The sequence below is a fragment of the Fukomys damarensis genome, unplaced genomic scaffold (genome assembly GCF_012274545.1).
Source record: "Fukomys damarensis isolate Sample0158 unplaced genomic scaffold, DMR_v1.0_HiC HiC_scaffold_19, whole genome shotgun sequence".
Taxonomy (NCBI): domain Eukaryota; kingdom Metazoa; phylum Chordata; class Mammalia; order Rodentia; family Bathyergidae; genus Fukomys; species Fukomys damarensis.
The window spans coordinates 8,976,593-8,999,931 of NW_022900931.1; the positions used below are offsets into that span (position 1 = coordinate 8,976,593).

General features: G+C 55.9%; 1 protein-coding gene across 3 annotated transcripts; it reads left to right on the plus strand.

The window, feature by feature from the left end:
* Positions 1 to 2,867: 2,867 nt before the first annotated feature.
* On the plus strand, positions 2,868 to 20,337 carry LOC104854488 (casein kinase I). 3 transcript variants are annotated; one of them, XM_010613003.3, is made up of 10 exons: positions 2,885 to 3,036; positions 11,795 to 11,905; positions 12,054 to 12,202; positions 13,104 to 13,332; positions 13,991 to 14,161; positions 14,659 to 14,807; positions 18,436 to 18,628; positions 18,722 to 18,861; positions 19,423 to 19,487; positions 20,302 to 20,337. In XM_010613003.3, the coding sequence occupies exons 1-9, from the start codon at positions 2,961 to 2,963 to the stop codon at positions 19,453 to 19,455; spliced, it is 1,251 nt and encodes a 416-aa protein (XP_010611305.1). In that variant the 5' UTR covers positions 2,885 to 2,960; the 3' UTR covers positions 19,456 to 19,487; positions 20,302 to 20,337. The 3 variants fall into 3 exon arrangements, with proteins under 3 accessions (XP_033622110.1, XP_019061522.1, XP_010611305.1); XM_019205977.2 differs by lacking the exons at positions 18,436 to 18,628; positions 18,722 to 18,861; positions 19,423 to 19,487; positions 20,302 to 20,337 and adding exons at positions 15,298 to 15,401; positions 15,496 to 17,364 and having other exon boundaries at positions 2,872 to 3,036; XM_033766219.1 differs by lacking the exons at positions 18,436 to 18,628; positions 18,722 to 18,861; positions 19,423 to 19,487; positions 20,302 to 20,337 and adding an exon at positions 17,626 to 17,892 and having other exon boundaries at positions 2,868 to 3,036.
* The last annotated feature ends 3,002 nt before the right edge of the window (positions 20,338 to 23,339 follow it).

Consider the following 23,339-nt stretch of genomic DNA (forward strand, 5'->3'; position numbering starts at 1 on the left):
CCCCAGCTGCACACTCCTTAGGCCCCACCCGGGGGCGATCCCGGGCTGAGATTGGGGCGGGCGAGGAAGGGGGCTGGAACCCGGAGCTGGGGGCACCTGGTCCTGTGGCTTGGGGCTTCCGGGCCAAGCCCTGAGCGTCTGTAGGTTTCTGGGCGATCAGCAGCGGCCCCCTCCTCGCGTGGCCATGGTGCCCCGCACCCAGGGTCAGCAAGGCTGTCCCCGCCTGTTGGATCGGAGTGTCTCGAGATCCTGGGGTGCTGGACTGTGGTCCCCCAGGCCACCAGCTTTGTTTTCCTTTGTGGAGAGGAAGGGTGGGGTTATTTATCAGCTGGGATTCTCCCCTTCCCTCCCTGTGAGAAACCTTTTCTGCAGGCGACCGTGGGACGTAGGCCCTCGCTCCTCCTAATGTCAGGTTCAGAGTGAGGCCAGCCCCCTGCCCAACTTTGCCTCGAGTTTTCTTACCTATTTGCTGTTGGCGTAGCTCCCCCCAGGGAGAAGGATTTGGGGAGAGAAGGGGAAAGTGAGTTGCTTCCAGCGAATGCCCGTGTTTTGGGCTCCTTGGTCTTAGGGTCTAAACTGTGCCTTCGGTTTTTATTTTCGTGGTCCAGTGACAAAGGTCCTGGCTCTGGGGAAGGGGGGAGGTGTCGGGTAGTAAAAACCCTGTCCCTGTGTGTGCCGCACTGGTTGGTAGTTGTCTAATTTTTCCTAACCAGCTAAAACTCCTGAGTCTTCATGTTTGCCTCCTCCCCCCCTTTGTTTATCTCCCCTCACCCCTACCCCACCCCACTGGGAGACGCAGCCTAAAACTGTGGCCCCCATTCCCAGAGGAAGCCCGTGTGCTGTTCTCTTCTGGGGGGTCTTCAGGGGAGGTAGTGCTGGGACAGACTGTACCATCCTGGGGACCTGGGCCGCCCAGTGCTGGGAGACCCTGCCGGTCTGGGTGGCACTCATAGGGCGGTGTGGGGTCCTGCGGGCCAAAGCTCTCGCACCTCTCTCCTCTGCAGATGCCCAGTGCGGGGAAGGGACCGGGGGTCATGTGCATATATTTACGTAAGACCCAGACAGAGGGCACGGGTATTTATGTAACCCTGTGTGGGTATTTATATAATATCGGATGCGCGGATATTTGTGTTCCTTTTCCTAACCTGCTGCTTTCCCCACTCCCTCCTGTCTGTGGTCTCTGGATTGGCGTTGGTGGGAAATGTGTATGGAAGGGATGGGGGTCCTCCCCCACCCCACCCACCCCACCCCCAGCCAGGGCTGGCTGTGCCGCCTTGGTGCTTGCTCCCTTGGCGGGGACACACTTGGGAACCTGGGTGCCATGCCGACCTGGGGCATGGGGCGTGTGGGCTTCCTGCAGATGTGCAGCGCATGTTGCTGGCAGCTGCCGCTCCTCAGCTGGGCCAGGTCAGGCATGTGGGCAAAGGCCCAGAGTTTGGTTGGCACGGGCTGGCAGCTACTTCCTTGTGGCTGTTGGAAGGCTGTGGCTGTACCCGGGAGCTGGGGTGTCCGTCCTGGCCAGGAGCTGTTGGCTCCGTGTCTGTCTCAGCAGGGAGGTCTCACCTGACCATCAAGGGAGTAAATCTGTCCCAGCTCCTGTCCCAGGTGGCCTGGCTGCTTGGGGTGACCCTTGGCATGGGAAGGACAGTTGATTGATGCCCACATGGCTGCTTTCCCAACTTCCTGTTTTGCCTCCCAGGCCTGGCATAGAACAAGCTGCCTGCTTGTATACAAGTCTATCAGGTAGGGCAGTGAGACCCCTTTTGTGTCCTAGGTGAGTCTGCATTGATTTGCTACTGGCTCATGTGGGCACAATGGCATGACCTCTCTGGGCCTGAGTCCCTTCTGGTCACCCCACTGCTCTCTGGTAAACACAGGGAGCTCTCAGGGGCCCCTCCTCTGTCCCTGTTCCATTTCTGCCAATCCCTGTCCCCCCAACAGGCAAAACCCCCTCCCCAGGATTTTGAGTTTCTTCATTTGTTTTCCAGGAACACAGCAGCCCAGACCTCTGCCCTGGGCCAGCACAGAGGGTCCCTCACAGGGGGCCTGGGCTCCATTGTCTGTGGGCTTGAGGCACTCAGCTGCTCAAATCAGGACCCCTCCTGCCCCACCAACAACCTAAACCCCAGCTTGGGTTAGACCCATGCTAGTCAGAAGGAAGCCAGCTGGAACGGTCCCTCCAAAGGGGTCCCGGGAGAAAGGCCTAGGTGGTTCGCCAGCATCGTGAGGGAGACGGATTCCTGCGCTCTTGCTGAGTGGGATCAGACCTCTCTTTTAGGGTATACTTGAACCTATGAGGCAGGGCCCAGGCAGACCCGGCAAAGTGTGGAGGCCCAACCTCCAGTGCTGGGGGTGGGGATGGAGGTGCAGGGACTCTGTCATTTCAGAGGCCTGGAAAGGCACTAAAGGGCTCCTTTGGGACCCCTCCTGTCAGCTTGTCCTCCCGTCCCTGAAGGTTGGGTCTTGCTGGTGATGTCCATGGCAGTACCTCCAGGTGTCGGCTCCTGTGTGTGTCCCCTCCCCACTACCCTCTTTGTCCTTGATTTTCCTTCAGAGTCTTGGCCCATTGTGACCAATCTCCCCCTTGAGAAGGCTACTAGAGGGTTCACGAAAATGTCTCCCAAAGGGGTGCTCCTCTTGGCTGTTGTTGCTCTCTGGCCTTACCTCCCACTCCACCCACTTGCCAGGCCAGGCTGACTGCTCTGAGTCTCCTCAACTGTTCTTCAGCTGTGTGGGAGGGTGGCTACAGGCTACCTGGCACCTGGTTGCCCTCAAGCAAAGGGAGGCCAGATTGCTTCATGGATGGTGGGATGGAGGATGCTGGGCCTTTCAGGTCCCTGGGGGCTTTGCCTGGCTTTTGTGGGGAAGGGGTGGGTCCATCCTGAGCACTGGGGCCCTCTCAGCTCCGGGTTCTCTGACCCCACTTTCTGCTTCCCTTCCCTCTACAGCAAGAGTGAACCATGGAGCTGCGTGTGGGGAATAAGTACCGCCTGGGTCGCAAGATTGGGAGCGGGTCCTTTGGGGACATCTACTTAGGTAAGTGTCCTTAGGGTGTCAGAGTCTGGGGCCAGAACTTTGCTCCAGTGGTGGGCAGTGCCTCTAGGGCCACCTCATCTGGGGAGGGAAGCCTTTGGTGGAGGGGAGGCAACCAGGGGGGCTTCTGGATGTACAGAGGAGGGTGGTTTGTTTTGGTTTGGCTTTTTTAGACAGGGTTTCACTTTCTGGTTCAGGCTGGCCTTGGAACTCACTATGTAGCCCTGGCTGGCTTGGAATTCCTCCTGTCTCAGCCTCCTGGAGTGCTGAGATTGCAGGCTTGTGCCACCACACCCAACTAAGGAGCATATTTTAGCTCTGATTCCCAACTGTGGCTGACCTGGGTCTGCAGCTAGGCGTGGGAAAGCCCTTGCTGGGTTGTATCCCTGTTTTTTGTGTCCTGGGAGAAGGATGCTGGTGACAGAGAGGAGGCCTGGGCCTCTGCATGACCCCCAGCAAGGCCCCTCACACTGTGATCTGGCCTCCTGGAATGCAGCCCAGTCTGGCTTTGGAATGACACGGGAGGGGTCTCCTAGGGATCCTCTCTCTCTTTCTCTGGATGTTTCCTGGTGGAAGTCTGAGTTTGTCCGATGGTGTCCTTTCAAACAACTCCCTGACTTCTCAGTCCTCTCCTGGCCTGAGCCCACGGGGCGGGGGTGGGGGGGCACAGCATGAGTAGGGCCCTCCCTTTTGTTGGTCTGGAGGGAGATATCTGGGTAATGATTGCAGTTGGAGGGGCTTAGAGCTGTAGAGCAGGCAGCAAGGCCTCAGGGTGGGGTCTCTCCTCTTCCTGTCGCCTTGCCCTCTGAGAACAGGCCTGGACCACCTCTGCATCTCCGTTTCCCTCCTTGGACATTGAAAATAAATAGATTTTGGCCTGGGCAAAGGCCACGGAGTCCATACGCGGTGTGCCGTGTGCCTCCATTCAGACCCCAGGCTCCCCTTCCCCAGTGGTCAGGGTCTCTGCCCCCTGACACTGCTGTTCAGGGAGCCTCAGGGTCGGGGAGCTTGGGGTGCTGTGGGGTCAAGGTGACCCCCAAGGTCACTCCAGAAAACCAGCAAAGGCGCCTTTCACACCCACAGCCTCTGCTCAAGACAACTGGGAGATGTGGATAGGCCTAGGTCCTGCCCTCGCTTTGCGCAGCCGATCCGGGACCTCGGTCCTCTCTGTAGCGCGCACGCTGATGCTGTCTGACTGACCGAGTGCTCAGGAGGCCCTGGTAAAATGGCGCCGGAAGTGCCAGCTGAGGTGCAGTCCCCTGCTGGGCACACCACAGTTCACACGCTCCGGTAAACAGCCTCCCGAGTTCACAGTGGAGGGAGCGGCAGTTGGAGCTGGTTGGAAAGCTTTGTCCAGCAGAGCACCGCACGTGTCCATGGTCCCAGCTACTTGGGAGGCTGGGCCGGGAGGATCACTTGAGCCCAAGAGTTGGAGACCAGCCCGGCAACACAGCAAGACTTCCTCCCTGGATTAAGTTAAATGAAGATCTGTGTTCACTCTCCCTCCCTGGTGTCCAGTGTGCGGCCTGGCCACAGACGTGTCTGGGAAAGCCGGTCAAATGAATGAGGGAGAAATGGGTACTGTAGTATACAGAAGCACTACTTGCCACTTGCAGAGGATAGGAAAAGGTTAGGGTTTTGGGACTGAGCCCGGTTCGGGTCCCCTCCAGTGTTTTTCTCATTTGCTGTGTGACCCGGGATAAGTCACTTTCTCCCTCAGCCTCAGTATTCTTGTCAATGCCACAGGGGCCCCCAACTTCGGTTGGTGAAACTCGGGTGAGTGTAAAGACCCCTCTTAACTGCTGAGGCTCCTGGGCCAGTCCAGGCCCACTTGCAGCTGAAGGGGCCCAGAAGCCCATAGCAGCTGAAGGGCAGCCCAGAGTCACCCAGAGAAGCCAGCATCCCTCGTTCATGCAGGGCACCTCCCTGGGGGCAGAAGTTCCTGTTTAGCCTCAGAGGCCTCTCGTTTATCTTAAAAACTAGGTCTAGGTATACTCCTTTTTGTATTGGCTTTGGGGTCATTTGAGATTGGATTTGGATGCTGATTTCTTCCTCTTATTTATTTACTTACTAATTTTTTGAATCAGTTTTGCTGTGTAGTTCAGGCTGGCCTTGAATTCACTGTGTAGCCCAAGCTGACCTCAAAGTCCAGGCAGTCGTTTGTCTTGTCTCAGCACCCTGTGTGCTGGGATTACAGGCGTGTGCCACCTCACTGGGCGCTGGCCTTCTTTTTACCAGCTGTGTGCTCTTGGGTAAGCCGTGAGCTCTGGCAGCGTTGGCCTCCCTGTCTAGGATGGAGTTGCGCAGGGCGAAGACAGCCCAGTATATAAAACACTGGAACCTGCCAAGCCTAGCAGTGTTGCGTTCCTGCTGTGCCCCTACCCTCAGGATATGTAGGGAGTTGCTGCTTTCAAAGGCTCTGGGGCCTCTTGGGCCTGGGAGGGAGCACGGTTCTCCCCGTGTCTGGATTTGACAGAGTGTGAGGGTATTGGGGCCTGTCCTGACATAGGCTCCCGTCAGTGCCATCCTGGGCCCCTGTCCCGCTGGGGCAGAGACAGTAGCGACCAGAGGCCTCCCCTTTTCAGTGGCTCCCTTTTTCAGAGCTCTGGCCACATCCTCAGGTGTCTGGGCCAGGGCCTGACTCCAGATGGCCTCTTCAGGTGGGGCCAGGCTTGGCGTCCAAGCCCTGCTTTCCAGGATCAGCTGTGGGATGCACGTGTGGCTGCCAGCCAGCAGCTCCTCTCCAGGTCCCCAGCCTGCATCATGAGGGGACAGTCGGGAGGACGCAGGGCCTCAAGTGGCTGTACCCGGTCTAGGGGCAGCTGGGCCTGGGCCCGCTTGCTGGTTCTGCATCCTGGGGACTCTAGACCTCTTTAAGATTTCTGGTCCTCAACTCCGGAAGGAGTGTGAAGCGGTGTTCCCCAGGCAGGTGATTCTGCGGGGAGTCGGCAGGGGGCACGCTCCAGGGTTCTGATGGAGGTGGCAGAGTTGCTGCTGCTGTTCCTGCTGGTGTAGAGGCTGACACCCCCACCCCGCAGTCTCCTAGTCCCCAGGTGTGTCTGTGAATATCTGCAGTGAGTCCCTGTGGGAGGCCTGGTACCCCATTCCCCACCTATAGCTTCCCAGGGTTCTGGCCACACTAGGGTGAGCCAGGCCTGGGCCCCTCTCTGCTTAGGTTTTTGTTTTGAGGTGCCTGAAATGGAGCCATTTCTTCTGGCTTCCAAGCCTTCAGCACGAGGCCTCCCTGCGGCAGGACCAACCCACTCCTCTCCTGACACAGCACCAGCCCGAGGTTGTGGTGGCCGCCTGCCTCCAGGGCTCCTCTGCCCTGATCCCGTCTGCATCCCTGCCCTAGCTGGTCCAACTCCACCGCCTGCCAGTTGCATGACTGCCGTGCTAGAGACCTGGAAGGGAGAAAAACGCAGGGCCTCGGGGGCTACATTTCCAGTCCTGGCCAGCTGCCAAACCTCTCTGAACCTTGGCTTGGTGACTGAGAGAATTGTAGGAATCAGAAAAGAGGGAATGAAAAACTAATGGGAATGAAAAACTGGGGGTCCCGGCAGTGGGGGAAGCAGCTGAGACAGAAGGTTTCTAGCACTCTGGGGTCAGAAGACTTTGCCTGATAGCTTGAGTCCCTGTCTCTGGGAAGTTGTGTGGCAAAGGAGCGTTTGGTCTGTGGTGCCTCGGTTTCTCCATGTGTCAAAGAACAGTGCAGAGTCGTCCTGGCAGGATAGTGTCAGGGCTCCAGGTTTGAAGGACTCCACCTGCCTCTGCCTCCCTGCCGAGTCCCAGTGCTGGAGGCCCTTGGTCTCTGCTCCCTGCCCTTTCAAGTCCCTTCCATCTCTTTCTAATAGATCAGTGAACCTCAGTGTGTGTTGGGGGGAGGGTTGTCCCCCAGGGGATTTGCTCAGCTTTTTCTTTTTTCTTTTTGGTACCGGGGATTGAACTCAGGCCATTGCTCTTGGGAGGCAGGCGGCGGAACTGCTGAGCCAAATCCCCAGCATCCCCCAGGGGATTTGGCAAGATCTGGAGATTATTATAACTTTGGTTATTATAACTCAGGGGCGACAGGAAGGGATAGCTGTTGGCACATTATGGGTGGAGATGAGGGGTCTGCCGCATCCTCCACAATGCCCAGGATAGCTGCACAACAAGATTCTCTGGTCCCGAATGTCAGTGCTGTTGATTTTGAGGCCCCTGTGATCACACACCGGTCCCTGGCCCCACCATCCAGCCTAGAGACCCTTCAGATCTTGCCCTGTCCACTTCTCCAGCTACACCAAACCACTCAGAGTTGGCAACACCCTATTCTTCCAGGCCTTTGCACGTGCCGTGGTTTAGGGCCACATGATCCTGTTTCTGGGCCAGGAGCCTAGAGAGAGGCCCCTTTTCCCCCTGGGGTCGCTTATTCCTGCTTCATTTGTCTCTGCACCGGCAGCTGCTTCCCCTTTCCTGCACTGTCCCTCCCTTCCTCCCATCCATTTGTCTCTGGAGCCCAGGCGGGTCCCTTCTCCACAGCCCTCCCACTGTGGGGCAGGTACTTCCTGCTAAGCACTCTGCTTAGGCCACCTATACTATCTTTTAAAGCTTTTATTAGTATTTGTTTGTACTATATAATTGCTCATTAGATTTAGTCTTCTATTTATCTTTCCCTTTTACGTGGCTGGAAAATTAAAATATGTAGACAAAACCAAAAATGAAAACAAAAAATGTTATGTGAAAAAAGCAGGTTACAAAAGACCACGTAATATACAGAGTCTGGGTTTTTTGTTTTGGGGTTTTGGTTTTGTTTTTGTGTTTGGTACTGGGGATTGAACTCAGGACCTTGCGCTTGCCCAGCAAGCGCAGCAACACTGAGCTACATCCCTGGCCGGCATAGTTGTATTTCTGTAAGATGTCCAGAATAGGTGGGTCCATGGGTGGGAAGGACAGTGGTGGCTGCCATGGGTGTGGGTGTTGGGGGGTTGAAAACATTTGAAAATCAGTTGTGTGATGATGGTCACCGCACCCTGTAATGCATCGAGTGAGTTGTGCGCTAGAAGTGAGTGAACGCCATAGTACATAAATTTCTTCTCCATAAAATAGTGGCGACTCAAAGCGAGGTGTCCCCAGCCTCGCCGAGGCTTGGCTGGTCCACCAAAGGTTCTTTGCGTAGACGCAGCTGAACACGACTTACTTCTCCGCCTCGTTGTGAAACTAAGGAGAGCCCACAAAACATGTTCGTGCTTCTGTTTCGCTTCCTGCATCTGGAGCTCTTCCACTTCTGCCCAGAGAGTGTGTCCTTGTTCTTTCCCCTGTGTTCTGTTTCCTGGATGGGCTGTTCTTCCTTTAACCAGTCCCCGGATGATGGACATTTGGGTCCTTTCCAGGCTGTGGCTGCTATAAACAGTGGACAGTGCACGGCCTTGTCTGGGCCTCGTTTTGCACCATGCAAGGACAGCAGCGTGAGCCCCAGCTGTGGCGTTGCTGGTCAGAGCCAGGTGGTGGCAGTGACCCTCCTGTGGGGACTGCTGGTCACCTTCCAAGCCAGCCAGGTGCCAGCCGCCGCCGCTGTCTCATTGTGGGGTTTTGGGCCATCCTAGCTGACAAATGGTCTTCTGGGATCATTTTAATTTGCATTCCTCTTATGAGGAGGTATCGTATGCGTTCCTCTGAGTGAGCTGTTCACAATAATGACCTCTCTCTGCCTCGGGTTAGCATTGTTCACATCCTTTGCCCTGCTTGCTATCGTCTTCTTCCTCCTGGTTGGGGCGCTTGTTATCTGTTAGCCCTGTGCCTGTCACCAGAATCATGAGCGTGGCTGCTTTGCGGTGTTTTGCCACGCAGGAGGGGCCAGGTACAGGTATGTGGTCACAGAAGTGGGGGTTTTTTCTTTTTTTCTGGTACCGGGGATTGAACTCAGGTCCTTGCGCTTGCAAGGCAGGCCACTGAACCGCTGAGCTAAATCCCCAGCCCGTGGGGGTTTTTCATTGTTGTCTTTAAATGGTTTCTGGATATTGAAGGATGAAAAGCCTTCCCCTAAGGTTGCATGGGACCCTTCCCTGGGGACCACTCGGCTGAAAGAGGATATATGCTTGTCGCCTTCAAGGCCCTGTCTTCTGCGTTCTCGAGGAGGTAACTACCAACTGACACCACCCCCCCTTTTTGAGATAGGGTCTTGCTGTATATTCCAGGCTAGGCTTGAACTCACTGTGTAGCCTGGGCTGGTGTCAGACTCACAGTGATTCTCCTGGCTCAGCCTCCTGAGTGCTGGGATTACAGGTGTATGCCACCACACCTGGCCCAGGTGACATCTTAAATTTTTCCCCTTTTTGTTTGTTTTGTTTTAGGTTTTTGAGAAAGGATCTGGCTACATAGTCCAAGCTGGCCTCCAACTCTCTGTAGTCTTCTTACCTCACCCCTCCTGCACCCAGGGCTAGGATTACAGGCCTGCACCACCACTAAATTGTTCCTTTGGTTGAAAGATTTATCACATTTATACCCTAAACTATGGTGTTGGTATTGCGTGCTTTGATGTGAGGTCAAACCTGTCAACTTCTTCCTCTCCCTTTTAAAAAAATGAGTGACATTCTCGTAACAAAATGAAGCATTTGAAAAGTGTGCAGTTTAGTGGCTTTTACTGCAGTGTTGTACAACCATCGCTCCCATCTGGTTCCAAAAGATGTTTCAGCACCCCAGAAGCACGCTTCCACCCAATAAGCAGCCACACTCCCCACTTCCCTGCCCCCAGCCCCTAACGACCACTCGTGAACTTTCTGTCTCAGTGGAGTTGCCTATGCGGAACATTTGCTGTACTATTTGCCCTGTCGTGACTGGCTTCTTTCACTGAACAGAACGTTTCTAGAGGTCATCCATGTTGTAGTATCAGCCCTTCATTCCTTTTACTGGCTGAATAATATTCCACCCTCTGGATGGGCCACAGTCTGTTCATTCATCTGGTACCTGCTTGGGTTGCTTCTGAGGAGCACTGCTGCCCAGAGTTGGGGAGCTGGGAGTAGCCCAATTGCTGTGAAGCTGTCATCTGTCTCCGGGGACCCTTGTGTGACCACATCACTGTTGGACACTCCGCTGCTGCAGCGCCTCTGGGGTGTGGGTTCCTTGTGCATCTGTTGTGACTGTGTCTGGATGCTCCCGCTGCCCCCAAATCCTCGTGCAGTCTTTTTCAAAGGAGGCTGAATCTGGAAATTGTGATGTTGGGTTAAAGGCATGTGAGTATGCAACACTGCATGAGTGTTTGGTTTGGTACTGCCCTGATCTGGTAGTCTGAATGGGATAAAAGGGGCAGAAAGATGCTGTTAAGCTCTCTTGTTGCTTTGCTACCAACTGTTTCTCCTCTGCCGTGTGCCGCCCTGCCTTGGAGCCAGCTAATTCTGTACTGAAACCTCTACAAACCGTGAGCTAAATAAAACTTTCCCCCTTTAACCTTGGATGTCAGGTATTTTGTCTCAGCATCCTTGACCTTTCTCCTGGTGGACACTCATCCCTGAGGCCTGTGCCTGGGTGCGGAGTTGCCTGGTGAAGGATTTGTGACTTTTACCAGATGCGAGAAAGAGGCTGTGACCAGTGGCAGTTTGCTTTCCTTCCTTGTGAACTTTTCCAGCTCCACAGGGCATTCCTCTGGTTGTGGTGTGAGCCCCTTGTGCCAAGGACACTCTGGCTGGTCTCATCCTTGACTGGAGGGGCCGACTTTGTCTTCCCCGGGTTCTTCCGGTGCTGTGTCTGTGGCTGTTCTGTTTGGTCGCCTGTGTGATGCTGTCCTGGTTCACGCCTGGTGCTGGGAGGGAAACCTGAGTGTAACCCCTTGGCCTCTAGGTCGGCTCACCCTTGGAACTGGGGAGACTGAGGCACTGCGCCCCGCCCCGCCCTTTTGGTAGTTGCTCTTTTTTGTGACCTTTGTTGTTGTTGATATGGGGGATCGAACTCTGTTCCTTGTGCTTGCGAGGCAGGTGCCAGAGCCACTGAGCTACATTCCTGGCCCTCTTGTGACTTCTTGAGCCATGCAGTGGGTCCAGGCTGAGCTGGGCCTTGGGGTGCATGAGGGTGTTTTCTTAGGCAGTGCCCCTCGAGGTGGCAGTGAGAGCCCAAGAAGAGGAGGAGAGAGGTAGAGGTGCATATGGGGCCCTCACACCCAGACCTGGAAGCCAGCTGAGCCAGGGTTACTCTCTAGCCCACCTTTACTAGCTGACCCCAACTGGGTCTGTTTCTTGCCTGTACAGCACCCTGGGGCAGATGCTGGGGTGGCCTCTGAAGATGTCTGTGTTCCCGTGGGCAGGGTGGGGCTAGCCCTGGGCTTTCCCTCCAGAGCTTCCTGGAGCTCAGGCTGGTCAGGGCAGGCTCCCAGGGCCTTTTCTCCTGCACATCTCCTTCAGTCCGATGCACCCTTGTGCTTTCCCTCTCCAGGATTCAGTTCTGTCCCCTGTATGGTCTCTGAGCCTTTGTGTCGTGTCCCGTCTCCCCCCACCCCCTACCCCCAGGCATCAGGTTCTCTTGCTGTATCTGAATGGGGTTCACTGGGTAGTCCAGGGCATCTCCCATCTTCCCTGGACACCTGCTGCCATTCCCTCCCCACTGGAAGCATTTGCTGAGCTCCCCCTGCCATCCCTCTGTGTCCCACAGCACCCCCTCCTGCCATTCCATCATCTCCCAGAGGTCCTGAGCACCCGGGGGTAGCTATCAGGTTGACCCCAGCCCTGGGGAACAGCAGTCTGGGCCCCACCCAACGAGCAGAGTGACTGGTGCTTTGCTTCCTCTGCCCTGGCAGGTGCCAACATCGCCTCTGGTGAAGAAGTGGCCATCAAGCTGGAGTGTGTGAAGACGAAGCACCCGCAGCTGCACATCGAGAGCAAGTTCTACAAGATGATGCAGGGGGGAGGTGAGGCAAGGAGGGGTGGAGCTGTGAGTATGCAGTGCTGGGGGGTGGGGAGAGGTGACAGGAGGGTGTGCAAGGGACAGGGCTGTGCCCATGCAGGTGATGGGGTTGGAGGAGACAGGCCCTGACAGACCCTCTTTCCCGGCCCCAGTGGGGATCCCGTCCATCAAGTGGTGCGGGGCTGAGGGCGACTACAACGTGATGGTCATGGAACTTCTGGGGCCCAGCCTGGAGGACCTCTTCAACTTCTGCTCACGAAAGTTCAGCCTCAAGACGGTGTTGCTCCTGGCCGACCAGATGGTGAGTCCCCCACCTCCCCATCTGGCTAGGTGCTCTGACCTGCTGGGCAGGCCACTTCCCTCTCGGCCTCTGCTTCCCCAGTGTGCCAGTGGGCACAGCTCTGCATCTTGCCTTAGGGGTGCTGGAGGAGGAGGCAGAGACAAGGACATAGCAGTTCTTGGGGTATTTGTTTACAATGCAGATTCCAGGCCTGACTCCAGCCTGCTGAGTCAGGCTCCTGAGATGGGGCCTGGGACTGTCTTCCTCTGATTTTAAAGATGCTGAGGGCTGGGTCCTGCCCTCTGTGGGGGACAGAGATGAATTACTAAACCTCCCTGAGGTGCAGTCACCTGGGGTGAGTCCCCCCTTTGCCCATTGTGGGCCTTACGAGGGATGCTAGGCAGTGCCTAGGCCAGAGCAGGTGTTAGGGCAACTGTGAAGAAAGTGTTTTGAAAAAAAATATAAAACTAGGGCTAGGGTGGTAGCTCAGAGGTGGAGTACTCCGTTTAGAGTATTTGAGGCCCTGGGTTTGATCCCCGGCACTCCCAAATAAGAAAAAGTGCCTGTGTGTGTGTGTGTGTGTGTGTGTGTGTGTGTGTAAATAAAATGATACGTTTACATATAAAGTGATACAGTTTTGCTGAGTTGTCTCACACGCTGCATTCTCATTTCTGGGTCTGCCATTAACGTCTCTTCTTCATCTCTTAGCCTGTCTCACAACGTATTTTGTAAACCTCTCCTTCAAAGCAAATCCTGTCATTACCCACTCCAGGAAGCTTTCCCTGCCCTGCCCCTTGGAATCCTCCTCCACAGCTGAGGACAGATCTCCGTCTCTGGGCCATCGTCCATCTCTGCCCAGGTCACTGTGGTGAAGGCCCTCCGCTGAGCCCTCCCTCAGCGTCTTGCTGTCCCCCATCCCCAGATCAGCCGCATTGAGTACATCCACTCCAAGAACTTCATCCACCGGGACGTCAAGCCCGACAACTTCCTCATGGGCCTGGGAAAGAAAGGTAACCTGGTGTACATCATTGACTTCGGCCTGGCCAAGAAGTACCGGGACGCTCGTACCCACCAGCACATCCCCTACCGGGAAAACAAGAACCTGACCGGCACTGCCCGCTACGCCTCCATCAACACCCACCTGGGCATCGGTGAGTGTGCGCTTGGGCTGCTGGCCGGACCCGCCCCCAGCTTGGCTGGAGACTCCTGGGGACTTGGTTTTTGGTTTTCGTTTTATTTATTCTGGCTTTTTTGGAGACAGGGTCTTACTGTGTAGTTCAGGGTGGCAATGAACTCACTATGTGGCCCAGGCTGGCTTTGAACTCAGAGAGATCCTTTTGCCTCTGCCCCCCAAGTGCTGGGATTTCAGGCGTGTCCACCATGTTGGGATCTTGGGGACTTTGTTGGGGGGGCTCCTTGAGACAGTCCGCATCTCCCCCTCCGTTGAGCTGCAGATGCCACCCCCTTCATGGGCTCTGTGGAGTGAGAGTTCCCTTTTGTACCATTAGGAAGCGCAGGCCCAGAGGTTTAAAACAGGGAGCTTAAGAATATGAACGCTAGGGCAGGAACGGGATTTGACCCCTAGTCCATCTCATGCCACGGCTTGTGTCCTTGCAGTGCGGTGGGCCAGGTGAGGGGGCAGCGGTGCCCACTCATAGTTGATCAGTGACGTAGCGGCTGGGCTGGAGGAACTGGGCCAAGACAGAGCTGAGAAGTTCTGCCTCAGGCCTCTGTGGGAGGAGGAGAGTAGGGTAGAGCAGCCCCTTGGCTCTCAGGACCCTGCCGCTCACCTCCCCTCTGCCTCTGCAGAGCAAAGCCGTCGAGACGACCTGGAGAGCCTGGGCTACGTGCTCATGTACTTCAACCTGGGCTCCCTGCCCTGGCAGGGCCTCAAAGCAGCCACCAAGCGCCAGAAGTATGAGCGGATCAGTGAGAAGAAGATGTCCACGCCCATTGAGGTCCTCTGCAAAGGCTACCCCTGTGAGTAGCGGGCCCTCGGGGAGGGCTCCTGTGTCTGAGGGCAAGTCAGGGCCACCTGAGCCCAGGGAGCACTACTCACGGGTGCTCTGCTGCTGTATAGCCCGGGCCTGGCTGGCACGCACATGTCCCAGCCCACACTCGACTCCCAAGCGCCCTCTCCCAGCCCGAGTAGGTGGATGCAGAAGGGAAGTTTTCTTCTGGTTGCTGGGGTCGTGTAGGGGTCACGTTCACTGCTGGGCTCTTGAGCCCCTGTTGATCCAGTCTCCAAGACCCCAGAGTGCTTGGTGGGGGCAGGCGAGGAGCCGTGACCTTGGGGTCCTGGGGCAGTTACAGGAAGCAGCCCTGCTCTTAGGTGGGCTGGTTCTCTCTTAATCCTGCCCTTCTCAGGTGGAAAGTATCTGTGGGGACAGTAGGTGGCCAGGGCAGCGGTGGCTGCTGGGGGTGCGCAGAGCATGACCCTCACTGTGGCGCTTCTGTCCCGTGTGCCTCCCCACCAGCTGAGTTCTCAACATACCTCAACTTCTGCCGCTCCCTGCGGTTCGATGACAAGCCCGACTACTCCTACCTGCGCCAGCTCTTCCGCAACCTCTTCCACCGGCAGGGCTTCTCCTATGACTACGTCTTCGACTGGAACATGCTCAAATTCGTGAGTCACCTGAAGGCCGAGGCGGGCTTGGGGGACTGGAAGGGGCAGGCCCTGACTCATAGGGCCAGAGTGACCCAGTGGCGGGCGGGGCTCCCAGCCAATGGGGCATACGAGCTGGACAGCTCGGGTGACCTCACTGGGGTCCCCGGGCGCCCCCTCTCCCGCCACATCAGAGTGGCCAGCGAGACATGGGTAGCACTGGCAGGTCTGCCCACTGCCCTGCTGGCCGCCTGCACCATCTTCCTGCTCCTGTTGTCCTTCACGTCCCAGGTGGCCGCCTTCTCCTCTGAGTCTTCTGGGGCCAGCCTGGACCCATGGAGAGTGATTTCTTTCCTCCTGGTCCTAGGACCCTGGGTCTTGCTAGGCGGTCGTTCTGTCTCCCTCTTTTAAGGATGCTGGGGGTGGGGTGGGGAGAAGCATTCGCCAGTCATGCCTGGAGCTCTGGAGTCCGTGAAATCCTATGTCTTCTCTCACATCTCTTCTGGAAAAGGGGGCTTCCTCGAGCCAGGCTCAGCCCCGAGACAGCGAAGCTCTGGCACCACCATGCCCCCGTCCCTGGCCCTGTGCCGGGCCCTCATGCTCACCCACATACTGGTAAGGACCCTCTGAGCCCTGGCCCTTTCGAGATTCTCCACTCGACCAGCAAGTGCAAAGGCTGAACCTCAGCTGTGCTCTCTGTCACTTCCAGGTGCCCGGCACCCCTGGGCACCCAAGGCCCCCCAGATAGGCCCTTGGAGGAGGTGGAGGAGCTACCACCGCAAAACTACTGGCCTGTGGTCTGGACTCCAGGGCCCCAGTTCTGACATCGTCTGATGTGCCCGAGCTCATCAGGGCCAAGCCTGACTGGGCATCGTTTGTTGGGACGGTGGGAGTGACAAGCTATTCAAGAGAGGTGGCCGTGCACTGGAGAGGGTGTGACAGAAGAAGCCCTGCGTGGGATTCTTAGGAATGAACCAGCTGCCCAAGGGCCTGGACAGGCATGAAGAAGGGATGATGGCCCCTGTCTGGGAGGGGCCTGGTGGGCGTGGACTGCAGGACCATCAGCAGCCTCTGTATTGAGCCGATCTCATTAAATGTTCCCGTGTCCCATCCTGCTGTGCCTCCTTTCACAGCGTGGTGCCGAGGACCGAGTCCTTGTCCTCGGGCTATGCCAAGCGCACTGGTCTTGAGCTCCTCTTCTCTCCGGGTCCTGGACAGTGGCCAGTTCTCCAAGGTGGCAGGCAGAGGTCAAGCAAAGAATGGGGTCTCACACACCAGGGGCCTTGGGAGAGGCCTCTGTTTTCCTTTCTCTCCAAACATGGGGTGGGAGATGAGCAGCGGGCGTCTTCCAGCTTCAAGTGTGATCAAGGGCCTGGGAGTCCAAGTCCAGTCTGGGCAGCTTCCGCACGTCAGCCCACCTCAGCTGCAGAGGGGTTTGTGTTCTCTTAGACTTGTGCCATCCGCTGTGATAGCCACTGGCTATGTGGTGCCCGCTTAAATTAATAAAATTTAATCAAAATGGAAAATGTAGTTCCTCGGTAACTATCGCCTCGTTTCAAGTTCACAGTGGCTAGGCTGGCAGATGGGCACGTTTCTGTCATCCCAGAGCCTCCTTTACAGCCAACAAGATCTGAAGACAGGCCAGGCTCACCCTCCCCACTGTGGCCGGGGCTCGGACCCGCTTCCTAGGGTCTTGTTAGAGCAAGCTCTGGAGTGTGAAGCTGGACAGAGGCCCGTTACTACCACCAAGGTGAGCCGGAACACGCCATGGGGACTTCCTGCAGCCCGCCTACAGACAGGACTTCATGCTGGGCCCTGTAGGCTTGGACTCTCCGATGGGAAGGATCTTGCCTTTGACCTTGAAGTAGTCTCCCATGTTCAACATCAGCGCCAGGGCCCTGGGATCCCCGGATACCTGATACTGGGATGCCACTCCGGGTACGCAGTGCCCTGTGTTCTGAAGTCTGACCATCGGTCCAGGAGGAAATTGCGTACAACCAAGGATGGAGTCCACACAACAGGGCTGGGTGCTTGGGTGACTTTGATGTTGATTTTTTGTGTTTTCTTGTGGGCAAATAAAGACCAAAAAGCCTCTCTCTAGTGTGCCTTTGTCGAGGCATTGCTTGGGTGGATGAAAACACAGAGGGCTGTGCTGTTTCTCCTGGCCTTGGGCATCAGCCCAAGCCTGCTGGTGTAGCCAGGGGCCAGTCTCCAGCCTCCCATGCTGCTACTGACTTCTTGTCACTGCGCTTCTGAGGATCACAGAGCCTCACCAAGCTTTAGTTTTTCCAACCAGGGGATGGCATCGGCCCTGTCCTACATGGTGGGTATTGTCACTTTGTCTCTCTAGTTGGACTATGGCTCTGGCTGAGTCTCTGTAGCCAGCAACTAAGTAGTGAGCCCAGGGTGATGGCTGGAGGCTGCAGGCTCCACGCCTGCCTCAGGAGGCCTCAGGAAGGGGATCACAAGGTCAGCAGTGCCAGAAGAGTGCCCGGGGGAATGTGACCGACCTGGGTTGGTCCTCACGAGGAGGAGTCAGGGATCATTGTGATACTAGCTGCTTCTCCTAGGAGTTCAGGCCCACCCCGTTTAGGGATCACAATCAGCAGTGCCAGAAGAGTGCCCGGGGGAATGTGACCGACCTGGGTTGGTCCTCACGAGGAGGAGTCAGGGATCATTGTGATACTAGCTGCTTCTCCTAGGAGTTCAGGCCCACCCCGTTTCCCTAGGCAACAGAGCCTTCTCACCCAGGTCCCTGAAAGATGGGTGGCAGGTAGGTGCCCACGCCCCATGCCCATGAGTGGGCCCTCGACTCAGCCCATAGCTCTCTCCTCCACAGATGCGGCTCCCCTCACGTCAGCCCCCTGCCCTTCCCTGTGGACGGCCCCAGGACCAACTAGGTAACCAGCAGGCGCTGCTCCCAGCCATGTACCTCTCTGGGCTTCTCACTTCCTCTTGTAGGGGGACAGCAGCAGCTAGAGGGCAGGGCCTGGGGCACAGGACCCTGGTCTCCATCTTCACCTGCTGGGTCTCTTTTCTCCATGGAGCATCCAGCCAAGCTCTTCCCCTGGCCCCCAGAGCTACTGTCTAAAGATAGACAGCATCTGTGTGGGTCCCCTGGGCCTCCTGGCTGTGGCCCCACAGCACCTGCCAGGAGTTACAGACAGGTCTGGGGTGGCCCACTGGTGAAAAGAGCCCTTGGCTGAACATCCAGGGACCTGGCCAGGCCCTGGCCCTGCCTTCACCTAGTGTTGTTGCCTGGGGCTTGTCCTTTCCTTTCTGGGCATCCCTTGCCTGTGGTGCTACGTGGGCATCTGACGGCCTTCCCTGCTTAGTTTGGGAGCCTCAAGGGGCTGAGAGCTCTTGGTACACAGAGGGGGCTGGGTTGGGAGGGCCAAGGTTCCTTTGGTCATCGTAGGGGCCTTATCACCCCTCTCCAGCTCCACAGGGAGCCTGAACTCCCGCTACTCCTCAGACACTGCCTTCTCTCCCTCTGGGTGTTGTGTGGTTTCATCTGTTCCCACTGTGTGATCAAGTGTTACTTCTGGCCCTCTTGGGTCATGGGTTCCTGCTCTGTCCTGTAAGGGGGCCAAGGGGCAGCACGCTGTGGCCTCTGAGCTGACCAGTGCCACCTCTTCTGTCCCTGTAGGGTGCAGCCCGGAACCCCGAGGACGTGGACCGGGAGCGGCGGGAACACGAGCGAGAGGAGAGGATGGGGCAGCTGCGAGGATCCGCCACTCGAGCCCTGCCCCCGGGACCTCCCACGGGGGCCACCGCCAACCGGCTCCGCAGTGCGGCCGAGCCTGTGGCTTCCACCCCAGCCTCCCGCATCCAGCAAGCTGGTCAGTAGCAGCCTGGGGCTCTGGGCTGTGCCCGAGGGGGTCGAGGCCCCCTGGTGCCCATCTGAGGGTGCTCCCACCTTGCCCTCCCTACAGGCAATACTTCTCCCAGAGCGATCTCTCGGGTCGACCGGGAGAGGAAGGTGAGCATGAGGCTGCACAGGGGCGCGCCCGCCAACGTCTCTTCCTCGGACCTCACTGGGCGGCAAGAGGTCTCCCGAATCTCAGCCTCACAGGTACGGAGCACAATACATGAAGCCCCCAGCGCAGGACCCAGCCTCATTTAATCTCCTGGGATCTCCTGAGCCCATTTCACTAAGCACAAGCAAAAACTGAGGCTCAGAGATGAAATTTGCCCTGGCAGGCAGTAGAGCTGGGGTCCAGCCCCTACTGCAAGGAATCCCCCCCATTGTCCCCAGTTCCTATCATCAAGCACAGGATTGGACAGCTAGGTTGTCTGATCTGGTGGCCCTGCCTATGGGGAGAGCCCATTTGGAGCAGGGGATCAGGAAGAGGGACCTGTGATTGCCAGAGTCCTGCCCCCATCCTGCCTCTGAGGACCTGGCCAAGGGAGCTGCCCTTGGCACCATCTCGGGTGCACCTGCTGTGCCTCGATTCTCTGGACGACTCTGTCTCCAGAGCAGGGACATCCTAGGGTCTCTGGGATCCCATGCCCCTTCCTTTGTCTGGAGGGACTTGTTGGGGTGGGAGAGCCCTACGGCAACCCATGTTTACCGGCAGTGTAGGGACTTGCCTTGAGGCTTACTGTACCCCATCTCTCTGCCTGCTCTCCAAAGACAAGCGTGCCATTTGACCACCTCGGGAAGTGAGGAGCGCCACCGACGGACCAGTATTTGCTTAGGTGAGTGCCGGACACAGCCATGACCCCAGAGGAGACCAGTGTGTGGTGGAGGAGGTCGAGGAAGTGGCAGGTGGTACCATGTGTCCCCAAATCTGAGGTTCCCCCGGAGCATAAAACTTTACAGCCTACGCAGCTGGGCTCCATCCTGGCCCCACGGGGTTTAATTTCTTCTGGAAGAACCTGTTCCTGTCCTTGGGCCGGTCCCATGTGCCCCTTTTCTTAACGTTCTGGGAAGTTAGTTCCTAGCAGGGACTTGCGCCCTGCTGCAGCCCCTGGAAAGTGCATTAGTTCATACAGAGCCTTGGGAAGAGAGCCACACACTTAGAGGAAGGGGCAGGACGGTCCCCCCAAGCCCAGGAGAGGCCTTCAGTCAACATGTGTAGCAGCACCATCTGGGCCTGGCATGGGGAATGGCAGTGGATGGCGTCTCTGGGTGCAGGTGAGCTCCAGGGACCACGTGTATCAGCAGGCAGTAGTTTACCCTTCAAAGGAGTCGGCCTCACCTCAGGACACTGGCAGCGCGATGCTTTGCAGAAATTCATCTGCAGAGGGAGCTGAGTTGCTGAGCAGGGCGTAGCTGCTTCAGGCCTCAGGCCCAGCAACCAGAGTGGTGCAGGGCAGGCAGCTGTGTGACCTCAATGGCCATTCCCCAGGATGGAGGTAGATGTGCGGGAAAGTGGAGCACCTCCTGGGCCCTCAGCCAGCTGCAGCCCTGAGGCTTCAGGGATGGGAAGGTAGGAGCTGGAGTAGGCTCTGCAGATGTGTGGACACAGGCAGCTGAGCATCTAATCTGACTTCTTTCTTTCCCTTCTAGTGTCTTCACTGTATTTTCTTTTAAAAAAACAAACAAAATGATAGAAAAAAAAAACACACACACTCAAATGAACAAAGAAAAACCCAGCACAAAACCAACGGTGGATTTTATTTCTTTGATTTATTTTGCCAGTGGCAAAAAGATGGGGTGCCCTTAGCACTGAGGATTCTGGTCCCCTTTGGCGTGCCTACTGCCCCCAACCTCAGGCTGCCAAAAGCTCCCCCCAACAACATCAGGTCACAGGAGCCAGGTGGCACGGCCCCACCTGCAGAAGGGACCCTTGGCATTGGAGATGCAGCCATCAGAGGCGGTCCGAGGAGCTCGTGTTTGGGAGTGGCTTGGTCACAAGAAGGCAGGTCTCATGTGCCTTGGGTTTCATACATCTCGGAATCAACCAGACAGATGTGCACAGCCCCAGCCTCTGAGATGCCAGCAGTCAACTTTCTGTATTGTGCTTTCCCAGTGTCCCCCGGAGCATCCGGGTCCCTCGTCCACCTCTCTGTGAAGACCCCAAGTGGGTGGAGAGGCAAGGGCCACCACGCCTCGTGTGCATGTGTGACCTGTGCTACCAGAACAGTGGGTGCCACCTCGCCTGCCAGGCCAAGCTTCTGTTCTCCCCCTAACAAGGATGGGGGACAGCATCCTCTACATCCCTCAGGGCACAGAGGGTCCTGCCACCACACTACCCGATGCCAGCCAGTGGCGGCCCCATCTTGCACTCCTGGTCCTAGGCAGCGTCCATGGAGGCTGCTCCCAGACAGCATCGGGCTGCGTGTCATCAGTTCCAATCTCGACCGTCACCCGAGGTCCCCCCTTCCCGGGTCCTGCCTTCCCAGGAGGAGCCTGGGGTCAGGGCCAAGTGTTGGATTTCTTCATCCTTCCTGGTTCATGTCTGCTTTTATTTTATTATTTTATTTTTGTTTTCTCCATGTGTGTATTTCCTAATTTATTTACCTTTGTTTCCCCTTCTTTTTTTTTTTTTTTAATTAAAGAGCAAAGCTTTTTATTACTTTGTAATTTAAAAAATGAAAAAAAAAATACTGAAGAACTTTGGGGGGAATTTTGTACTTTTTTCCTGTGTAAATATTGGACTTTTTTGAGCTTTATTGTGGTTGTTAATTTGAAGTAATAAAGTAGAAAAGGATAAAGTGACACAGGAGCCCTTTGTCACCTCTCTGGAGTTTGTCCCCAGCAGACAAGAAGCAGGCTTTGCCTGAGTAGCACAGGTCACTGAGAGCAAGACCTTGTCCCTGGAGGTGGAGGTGGCTGGCATCATCGTCACCACGTTTCTTGGGGAGTGGCCCGTGTGTCCAGGGGGGCTTTGAGAACTTGTGTGTAGACAGGAGGCACCTGGGGAGTCTTGTTAGAGTGCACCCTCTGGTTTAAGAACCCTGGGGTGGGGTCGAGGGTGTGCACCTCAGCCCATAGATTCCTAGACTCACCAAGTTGACATTCACAGAGTTCCAAGTTGAGCTGGGCGTGGTGGCGCATGCCTGTAATCCCAGCACTCCGGAGGCTGAGGCGGGAGGATGGATGTGAGTTCAAGACCAGCCTGGGCTATGAAGTGAGTTCCAGGTAGGTCCCAGACCCTGTCTCAAAAAAAAAAAAAGAAAAAAAAAGTTCTGAGTCATGGCCAGGCCTGATGCCGTGTGTTCCCCAGCCCCCAGCACTCAGGACGCTGAGGCAGGAAAATCACCATGAGTTTGAGGGCAGCCTGGGCTACATAGTTCAAGGCCAGCCTGGGCTACAGAGTGAGATCCTGTCTCAAAACAAAAAATAAAAACAAAAAACCTGAGTCTTCCAAAGAGAAACAGTCCAGGGTTCGATTGACTTCTAGGGCAGATGCTCTGGGGGCAGAGCCCGGGAGCAGAGAGGGGCTCTGGGATGGTCCCTTGGGCACTGTGCAGTGTTGAGCATGGCCCAAAGCCCTTTCCAGTGCTGGCATTTGAAAACCCAGTGAGGCTGAAGCCTGGCTAATGTGCCAGGAAGAGAGGCTCCTGCTGGTGCCCCCACGTGAGGTTTAGACAAAGGGGGGAATCTCTGTCACAGATGCCAGGGGTCCAGCTGAGCAACAACAGGAAGCCCTGGAATTGCAATGATCCCCAAGAACTGCCTGGGGCTGGGTGACACTCGGAACCAATGGTCAACCCGTGAAATGTCATTTCATTCACACACCAGGCTGAATGTGGGGCTGGGGCTGCAGCACTGAGCCCCCAGCCCCTCTCTTCTCTGCCCTGGGACTTTCAGGGCTGGACCACACTGGGCTACCAATGGTGGCTCCAAGGGAAAATACAAGGAACTGATTTTTTTTTTTTTTAAAAAAGACTTGGTCTCACTTTGAAGTGTAGATTGGTCTTGTTCTCACTATTGTAGCCCAGGGTGATGTTGAACTTGTGGCAATCCACCTGCCTCAGCCTCCCAAGTAGTGAGGTTATAGTCACGTACCACTATGCCTGGTTAAGGGGCTAATCTTTGGGGAAAAAAAAAAAAGGCAACTTTGTTTTATTTGTTTCTTTCACAGTGGCTATTACAACTCCTAATGACACTGATGTGTTTACTTGCTATATCCTACAATTCATGTAAGTTTCAAAATAATTTAGTGCTAGTACCAAAAACCTATGGAGTAAAGAATTTAGGGAAAAAAATTTTTTTTCTGGTGCACTGTGGATGTATCGTCAGAGTACAGTGCCTGGAAGTAACTTGAAGTAATTCTCTACTCTGTGGTTATTTCATCAGTTTTAATAAGGAGTGAATGCTCTCTTTCCCCAATTTGGTTTAATTTCATTTTTTGTTTTTTTGTTTGCTTGTTTGTATGTTTTGTTTTTGGTACCAGGGATTGAACTCAGGACCTTGTACTTGCGAAGCAGGCGGCAGCACCACCGAGCTAAATCCCCGGCCCTTTAATTTCATTTTTTATAAAAGTCACACTCTACAAAAAGCCAAACTGGGTCCACGCTGTTCCTCCCCATCATCTTTACAAATTTCTGGTTTATTCTTCAGGTGGCTTTTATTTTTATTTCTTTCTTTTTGTTTTCTTT

What these genes read in the sequence shown, in the direction of transcription:
- LOC104854488 (XM_010613003.3), top strand. Translation starts at nt 2,961, where the DNA reads ATGGAGCTGCGTGTGGGGAATAAGTACCGCCTGGGTCGCAAGATTGGG. An exon ending in CAAGATGATGCAGGGGGGAG is followed by an intron (nt 11,906 to 12,053) that starts GTGAGGCAAGGA and finishes TCCCGGCCCCAG; the next exon opens with TGGGGATCCCGTCCATCAAG. An exon ending in CTCCCGCATCCAGCAAGCTG is followed by an intron (nt 18,629 to 18,721) that starts GTCAGTAGCAGC and finishes CCCTCCCTACAG; the next exon opens with GCAATACTTCTCCCAGAGCG.